The 8,017-nt window shown below is 32.3% G+C and overlaps 1 protein-coding gene across 1 annotated transcript; it reads right to left on the bottom strand.

Annotated features, from left to right (window-relative positions):
• Positions 1-2,220: 2,220 nt before the first annotated feature.
• Positions 2,221-4,677, bottom strand: LOC112772187 (WRKY transcription factor 6). Its single transcript, XM_025817070.3, has 4 exons — positions 4,102-4,677; positions 3,516-4,019; positions 3,319-3,432; positions 2,221-3,174 (listed from the first exon to the last, which is right to left on the bottom strand). Exons 1-4 carry the CDS (start codon positions 4,312-4,314, stop codon positions 2,488-2,490), a joined length of 1,518 nt encoding a protein of 505 aa, XP_025672855.1. The 5' UTR covers positions 4,315-4,677; the 3' UTR covers positions 2,221-2,487.
• Between the last annotated feature and the right edge of the window lie 3,340 nt (positions 4,678-8,017).

The raw sequence follows: 8,017 nt of genomic DNA, 5'->3' as shown, positions 1-8,017 counted from the left end.
CGTATTTCTCAAAAAATATTTTAGTGATTGAATTTTGATGTGATTTTGCAAGCATGATTAAAAAAATGAGATATATTTATTTTTAAAATTTGGTGATTTTTCGCTAAGTATATATTTTTTGTGATTTTTTAAAAGTATCATTGGTTGTTGACAAAAAAATTACAAAAAAGTATATACTTAGCGAAAAATTACCAAATTTTAAAGATAAAAATATCTCATTTTTTTAATCATGTTTGCAAAAAATCGTATCAAAATTTAATCTCTAAAGCATTTTTTGAGAATATATATTTAATATTAGACATTTTTATCGCATTTTAAAATTATTTGAGTACTTTTTGTCAATAATAAAATTTAAGTGTATTTTTGTCAGTAATAAAATTATTCGAATTAATTTTTGGTGGTTTACCAATTTAATTCTCAAGAGAATAGAAAAATTAATATGAAGAGCTTGTTTAGCCACAATAAGTTTTTTTTTGGTGACTTGTCACAATAAATTAATAATTAGGAATTGTCATACCACCATATTTTCGTTTATATTCTACCAATAAAAATTAGACACTTATAAATAATTTATAAATTGATTGAATTAATAATAAATACAAATTTAAATAGAAGACATGTGTCCAATTCTTATTGATGAGATATGAATAAAAACATAATAGTAAAACATGTTATTTCTTTTCCAACTCAAGAGGTAAAGATACCTCCTTAAAAAAAATTAGTAAAAGAAAAAATGTTTAAAATCATTTTCCAACTAAGAAAACTAAAGAATATTACAATGGTTTTAACATGTCTAGAATCATGAAAGAATAATATATATTTTCCCATTAATACTTTATTAAACAATGGAGAAATTTATTGATAAGGTATGCATATGCATGGAGTTAGCGTGAGAAATGTAATAACTTTTTTATTGAAGGATCATGGAGGGCTCGTGCAGCAGAAGAATTATAATTTAGGGTTATGATTGCACAAAATAATTTTGAAGAGCAATATCATTCTTATTGTAACTTTTATTGCTGAGTAACATATGAGTCAGAAGCACGGGACAAGGGTCAATTAGCCTGACATTTTCAAGAAGAATCATAGCCTATAATATTTTTCTTACTTCGATTTTCAATTTGCCAGTGGAGAAGGCATGCATCCAAATAAATGATGAAGCCCACAAACCATGACCAAAGACTTTCCCAGATCTGTGCTAATAATTTAGGACTTAGGAGTATGAGAGTTACGAAATTGGATCAGAAGATACCCAAATGTTAGGTTTGGCATATGTTGGACTTGCATCACAGATCAATATTAATTGAATTATTGAATTTTACTTTATGATAGAGCTGAAATAATTATTATAGAATTGTTATTTAAAAATACATGTATTCCAATATATAGTTTTATATTTATTATAATAATAATTAACATTTTTTGGTTGAACAACTTGTGAAAATTAAAAGCTAAGCCTAACATCAATGTGAAACTTGAAGAGCATTAATTATGTTTCCAGAACTTGACATGTCTAGAGATTTGTAGAATTACTGTGTCTCCTTCACATGCAGCCGTCGCCGCCAACAGAAAGAAGGTTCAAAAGATAATTATTTTGTCATTTTTCTTATAATATAGATTTTTATTTTATTTTATTTTTAATATCTAAAACTTAAATCTGATACTACTAAAAAAGCCTTTGTTATTAATTGACAAAGTTAATATTGAATATTTCTGTATTTTCAGTAAAAGGAAGAATACAACATTAAAATCAACGAAAAAAAAAAGAAACATATTTAGAAGGAGAGTGTTGAAAAAGGCAAATATCTTCACTTAGTTGCATGCCAAGTGATGGGTCCATGAATGGCCAAAAACAACTTGAACATGTCCCTTTTCACTACTCATCCTTTTTTGTCACACAATACAACACAATAATTTCTATGCTACTCACATAAAAAAAAATTCATATAAAAATAATGGTTAAGATATATATACATATTAAATAATTTAATTAATATATTAAATTATGAAATTATTTTTAATTCTTATCTTCATAATAGATATTTTCATATCATCAACTAACGCGTCTCAAAATGTCTCATACCGTCTTCTTGAATCCCCAATTTCCTTTTCTTTTCTTTTGCCATTTGGTACACGTATCTACAATTCCCTCTCTTTCTTTGCATACTCACTATTTACCTTACAAAATCACAAACAAACAAACAAACAAACACAAAGACAAAACAATAATACTCTATTACAATTTTATTTTTCTTTTTCTCATCCTTTATGACATTTGTTTTGTTTTTTTAAATACAAATTTTGAGCTTATAGCTAGTAAGACATAATAAAAGGATATAAACTATTTCTCTAACAATAATATACCCCTCAACCGAACTTAACAAAAAAAAAAGTAACAACCAAAACTCAATATATGTGTTCCCAAATATAAGGAGAAATAAATAAAATCAAAATTAATATAAAAAAAAAAGTTGAAAGTGTGATTAACTAGTTCTCTGATGAGAAATTGGAACTGTTGATATTATTATTGCTTCCATTGGTATTGTTGTTGGGAGTACTAGTGTTGTTGCCATTATTAGCAACAGTGCTATTGTTGGTGTTGCCATTATTGTTTTGGTGTTGTGCACCTCCAATAATGGAAGTAATAGCAGCTGCCAAAGCAGCAGTGAAGTTAGGATCAGCTGCAATGGCAGCAGTGGCAGCACTAACTGAATCTGCGAGCTGCGGAGGAGGCGGCGGGGGAGGCTGAGAAGAAGGATCAGCATCCTGAGAGAGTTGAAGGCCTGAGAACTTAGAGTGGTTATAAAGAGCGTGGCCAAAGATGTGAGGCAGCAATGAAGAAGGGTTAGGTGAGTGAGGGAATGGTAATTGGAAGTGGTTTTGGTGGTTTGGGAATTGCAAAGGGTTAGGGGAGTGAGTGAGGTCCAAAGTGACAGTTGGGAATGGTGCTGAGGCTGAGATTGTGGCCATGCTTGAGGAGCAAGGAAGGAGTGTCCTTGTTAGGAAGTTAGCATTCATAAGGCCATCACTGCTTGACATTGATCCCGAGAGAAGCATTCTTGCTGCTGAAGATGTTGTTTGTGCCATTGCCATTGCTGCTGGTGGCAGAGGGTGGTTGTGATTCCCTTCATATGTTGTTACTAGTATTGTTCTGTCCTCAGCACACCTTTGTACCTGTACAAATCATATCCCATCCAATCAAATATTTCATTGTATCTTTTTGTTATTTAGATATTTTTTGTAATAGAAGTACATAAGGTGTAATCACCTAACAAATATTTTTAAGGTTTTTACTTTGAAAAGAATGATTAAAAGTACCTGTTTTCTAACAGGGCAACCTGCAGCCATGGTGCATCTGTAGTATGCTCTTGGACATGGGTTTCCTTTTGCCATCTTCTGCCCATATTTCCTCCATTGGCATCCATCCGTCATCTGACACATAATTTCAGATACATGTTTCAATATGTTTTTAACACACGACCCTCTTTTGCAATAACATAACTAATTTGACATACCATTGGAGCCTCTGATCTAGCTCTAACAGAGACTCTGGCTTTTCTCATAGTGGCTTCAGCTTGATCAACATTTCTTGGAGCCGAGGGACTATCCTCTCTGCTATTCTTTTCTTGATCATCACTGCTTCCATTCTTCCTCTCTGGAGACTTGGACCTCTCCGACGAAGAAAGCGAAGCCTCCTCCCCCGTCTCAGCACCGTTAGTGGCCAATCCAAGATCCATGAACTGTCTTGGAGCTGCGTCTTGCTTCTTCTCCTCCTCCTCCTCTGGCTTGTGTTGTTGCATCAAAGCCACCACTTGCATCTGCAGGGCCTTGTATTCCGCGGTTACACGATCAAGCCTCTCTCTCAACCGTTGATTCTCCGCCTTCGTTCGCTCCAGCTCCGCCAGAATAACAACCGTCTGATCAGGGACGGGTCTTTTCTGGTGTGAATTCGGTGAGATGTCATCGTCGACAACGGATTGATCGCTGCTCGTGTTGGTAGTAAGAAGATTCAGACCAGTCTGAAAGAATGAATGAAAATTGAGAAGGTTCGGATGCGTAATTCAGAAGTAAAGACACGGTATTCGTATGCATGATACTTACGTTTACTTTGGAATCCAAGATATCAGAATTCATGGTGTTGTGGTGGCGGTGATGAGGAGGAGGGGCAGAGGCAGAGGCAGAGAAGAAGTCGTGTTCATCAATGAGAGGTCTCTTGTCATGGTGGTGGAGGGAGCAGGTGAGGTTGACTTGGAAGGGCTTAAGTGAATTGGTGGCGGTGGCGGTGGTGGTGGTGGTGAGAGTGGTGTTATCCATAAGGTGGTTGCGGTGAATGGATCTGAATCAATGGAGAGTCCACAGCCATGAATTGAAGTTCAATGGGAAATGGAAGAATATAAGAAGAGAGAGAGTGAAGTCATAGTAAATGATGCATTTGGACTCGGCAACAAAACAGGGTAATTCAGACTTGAGACTCAACACTTCTCTTAGCTTTTCACTTTTTATAACTATCTTTTCCTCCTTTTCAATCTCTTTTTCTTATTCCTTTTCTATTTTTAGTGCATACCACTCTTTTACTGATTAGATGAATAGATAATTATTAGATAATTTAATATGTTTAATTAAATTATTTAATATATTACGAGTTAATATTTTAATTATTGTTTTTAGATGAAGATATTTTTATTTTAGTAATAAACTATTCATAATATATTACTAAATTACTAAATTTAAGCATGATTTATAAAATCTCATTAGAAGTTCAATTAATAAGATTTCATGAAAGATAGAAGTCTTCCGATGAAAATTGTTTTCATTAGTAAAATTCGAATCTAAGACTTTTAAAATTGTATTTACCATTTTTTTAATCCTATATTGGTTTTATCACGATCCTACCTAGGTTGGAGAATGTGGGTGCTAACAATAAACTTACAATGGGGTATTTTAGTGTAGTCTAGTTGTATATTAAGCCCTCTTAATTATGTAATACTGATTAGTACATACACAATATTTTTGCCCCATTATTAAAGTTTTTTTGTCACTGATTTTATTTTTCTCGTGGTTTATGGTTCTTGATTATAGTTCAGTTCTTAATCATTGGACATCTCAAACTCAACTATGAAGTAACCATTGAAATATAGGTATAATTTTGGTCATAAACAGCTTTTACAAAGATGATGACTAAATACTGAATATTAATAAGAAAAGATTTTTTTCATTAATAATTAGAAAAACTAGTTTAAATATATTTTTCTAAGCGCATTGTTAAAAAAAAAATCGAAGGTAATTAGTTAATTAAAACCCTAGTGAAAATAGGGTACGTTAGTCAACGATTTTGAAGACTAATTAGGTATAGCCGTATAGGAGACTGAGACTCAAACACGTATAGAATAGTTGGGTTCTGATACGAAGTACAACTAACTTGACCTAGTAATAATTATGAATTAAACCCTCATACAATACGGATCTTTAATGTTTCACTTGTAATTCATGTACCAAAGTACTTTTGTCCTTTGTATTCATTTAATTTTCTTCATATTTTCCGGTTTTTCACCTCATTTCCAAGTTTTCCATTATACATGTCCAGCTAATTTAGTATTATTTCTAACAAATTATAACAAACACATGAAAAAGTCAAAACAGTAACTACATAATTTCAGCATATTTAAGGTGTGTGTTTTTATTGCAAACAGAACGAGTAGAGTTTGTTCTTATCACTTCATCACTCATAAAAGCTTAGGGGTTAAAAATTGAAGTAATAAATGGTAGGTCATGCATTATGTTGAGTTTAGGAAGAAATGAAATGTTTAGTAATTAAAAAATACAGATTTGTTACCCATTCAAATAATATTGTCATCTAAGTCCAATTAAGTAGATTTAACACCAACAAAAAATATTCTCATTAAAAAAGCGTGATTACACACGCATACATCATTCTTTCAACCAAGTCATTAACATTCACGCGCTACGTTATCGTCATCGTCTTCTTCTTCTTCTTATCATCATTCTTTTGTTGCTGCTGTTATTGCAGTAGAAGGTGAGGAAAAAGACTTTTGAATTGTGCAGGACAACGAGTTCAAATGCACCTTAATTCACTTAGAAATGAACCGAAATTATATAATAATTGCAACAATATTAATCCAAAAATGAACCAAAATTACATAATTGATTGCGACACAATTAACTCGGAAATGAACTAAAATTACATAATGATTGCGACACAATTAACTCAGAAAGAAAGAGAAGCAAAGAACAATGGTAAAGAATTTGCAGGTTTGAGAAGCAATGGATGTTAATAATAAAAAATTTTCAACATAAACTTAGACATTTTTACATGTGAATTTCAAGTTCAACTAAGGAGAATTTAGATACAACAGAAGAAAAGATTTTTAAAAAAGACCTTTTAGAGAAAATGAGTATATTCATGGTATTTTATATTAAATTCATAATTCATATTAAAATTATTTGGTTCATTTTCTTGGGTTATGAAGGTTGATGAAATATTTTTTTCTCTACCTTTGTAGAATACTTGAAAAATATTCATTGTATTCGATATTTCTTGTTATATATATTTTTTGTTTAGTTTTACTGGTTTTCTAAAACCTTGTCTAAGAGCTAAACTCAAATTTAACACATAAACTCAGAAATTGTGTTAATTAAATTTGAATAAATTAAGAAAAATTTTGAGAAAATGAAATAAGAAGGAGAATATGAAGAAGAAAAAGATGAAAAAGAAGAAGAAGAAGCAGTAGAAGATGAGGAGGAAGAGGAGAAAGAGTTTTGAATTGTGCAGGACAACGAGTCCAAATGCATCTTAAGTCACTCAGAAACGAACCAAAATTATATAATGATTGCGATACAATTAACTCAGAAATGAACCAAAATTACATAATGGATTGCGACACAATTAACTCAAAAATGAACTGAAATTACATAACAATTGCGACACCATTAACCTAGAAATGAACTGATATTACATCATGATTGCGACAGATAAACTCAGTTCGAAAATAAGCACACAAACAAGACTAAATCATGAACATAAACACATTTAAAATCAAATTTGGATCAGACAACGTCATTAATATGTTTCTTCTTCTTTTTTGTTTGATATTTTATTCTCTTTTTCTTGGTTTTATTCCTCTCAAGAGAGTAAATAAAAAAGAATTTTGAGAAAATAAAATAAGAAGGTGAAGATGAAGAAGAAAAAGATGAAAAAAAAAAGAAGAAGAAGAAGCAGTAGAAGATGAGGAGAAAGCATTTTGAATTGTGTAGGACAACGAGTCCAAATTCACCTTAATTCACTCAAAAATGAACCGAAATTATATATATAATGATTGCGATACAATTAACTCAGAAATGAACCGAAATTATATCATGTGGAACGCTAGCTCCTTTGGTTCCTTTTGTGCATATTTCTGATTCTCACTTGAAGTTAGAAGATGTCTGGCACCATGGGCATTGGCGGTGGGATATTCTTTGCACAATGATTTCGGAAGAAGTTAAACTTGATTTGATGCTCTTTGATCCTATCAAGCAGGCAGGAGATAAAACAGCTTGGTTTTGGACAAACTCAAATACTCTCACCTACTCGACTAAAAGCGGGTATGAATGGCTATTGAAGAAGAAATTTGGCTGGAATGATAATGAAAATTGGCTTTGGCTTTGGCGCTTGAGAATACCAGAGAAGATAAAGTGTCTGCTCTGGCTTTGCCTCAACAACGGAGTTTCCACAGCTAGTTACCGGTTTCAAAGAGGTATTTCTACTTCTGATTTTTGTCAGAGATGTTATCTTGCTCTAGAGGATATTAACCACTGCTTTAGGACTTGCCAAAAAGCTCGTCAGATTTGGATTAGCTTAAATTTGGGAATGACCGCTGAGGACTCTAGTTTGGAATTTGTGTCTTGTATTCATTCTAACCTCAACAAAAATGAGTTTCTCTTTGCAGCGGCCTTTTGGTGAATTTGGAGGGATAGAAACAATGACATCTTCCACCAAGATGATCCATGGAGTAAGGAG

The sequence above is a fragment of the Arachis hypogaea genome, chromosome 18 (genome assembly GCF_003086295.3).
Source record: "Arachis hypogaea cultivar Tifrunner chromosome 18, arahy.Tifrunner.gnm2.J5K5, whole genome shotgun sequence".
NCBI lineage: Eukaryota > Viridiplantae > Streptophyta > Magnoliopsida > Fabales > Fabaceae > Arachis > Arachis hypogaea.
This window is presented reverse-complemented; position numbering and strand designations above follow the sequence as displayed.

Coding starts and splice junctions, on each gene's coding strand:
- LOC112772187 (XM_025817070.3), bottom strand. CDS start 4,314: ATGGATAACACCACTCTCACCACCACCACCACCGCCACCGCCACCAAT. Junction 4,020..4,101: donor TCTTGGATTCCAAAGTAAAC/GTAAGTATCATG, acceptor TCATTCTTTCAG/ACTGGTCTGAATCTTCTTAC. Junction 3,433..3,515: donor CTAGATCAGAGGCTCCAATG/GTATGTCAAATT, acceptor ATTATGTGTCAG/ATGACGGATGGATGCCAATG.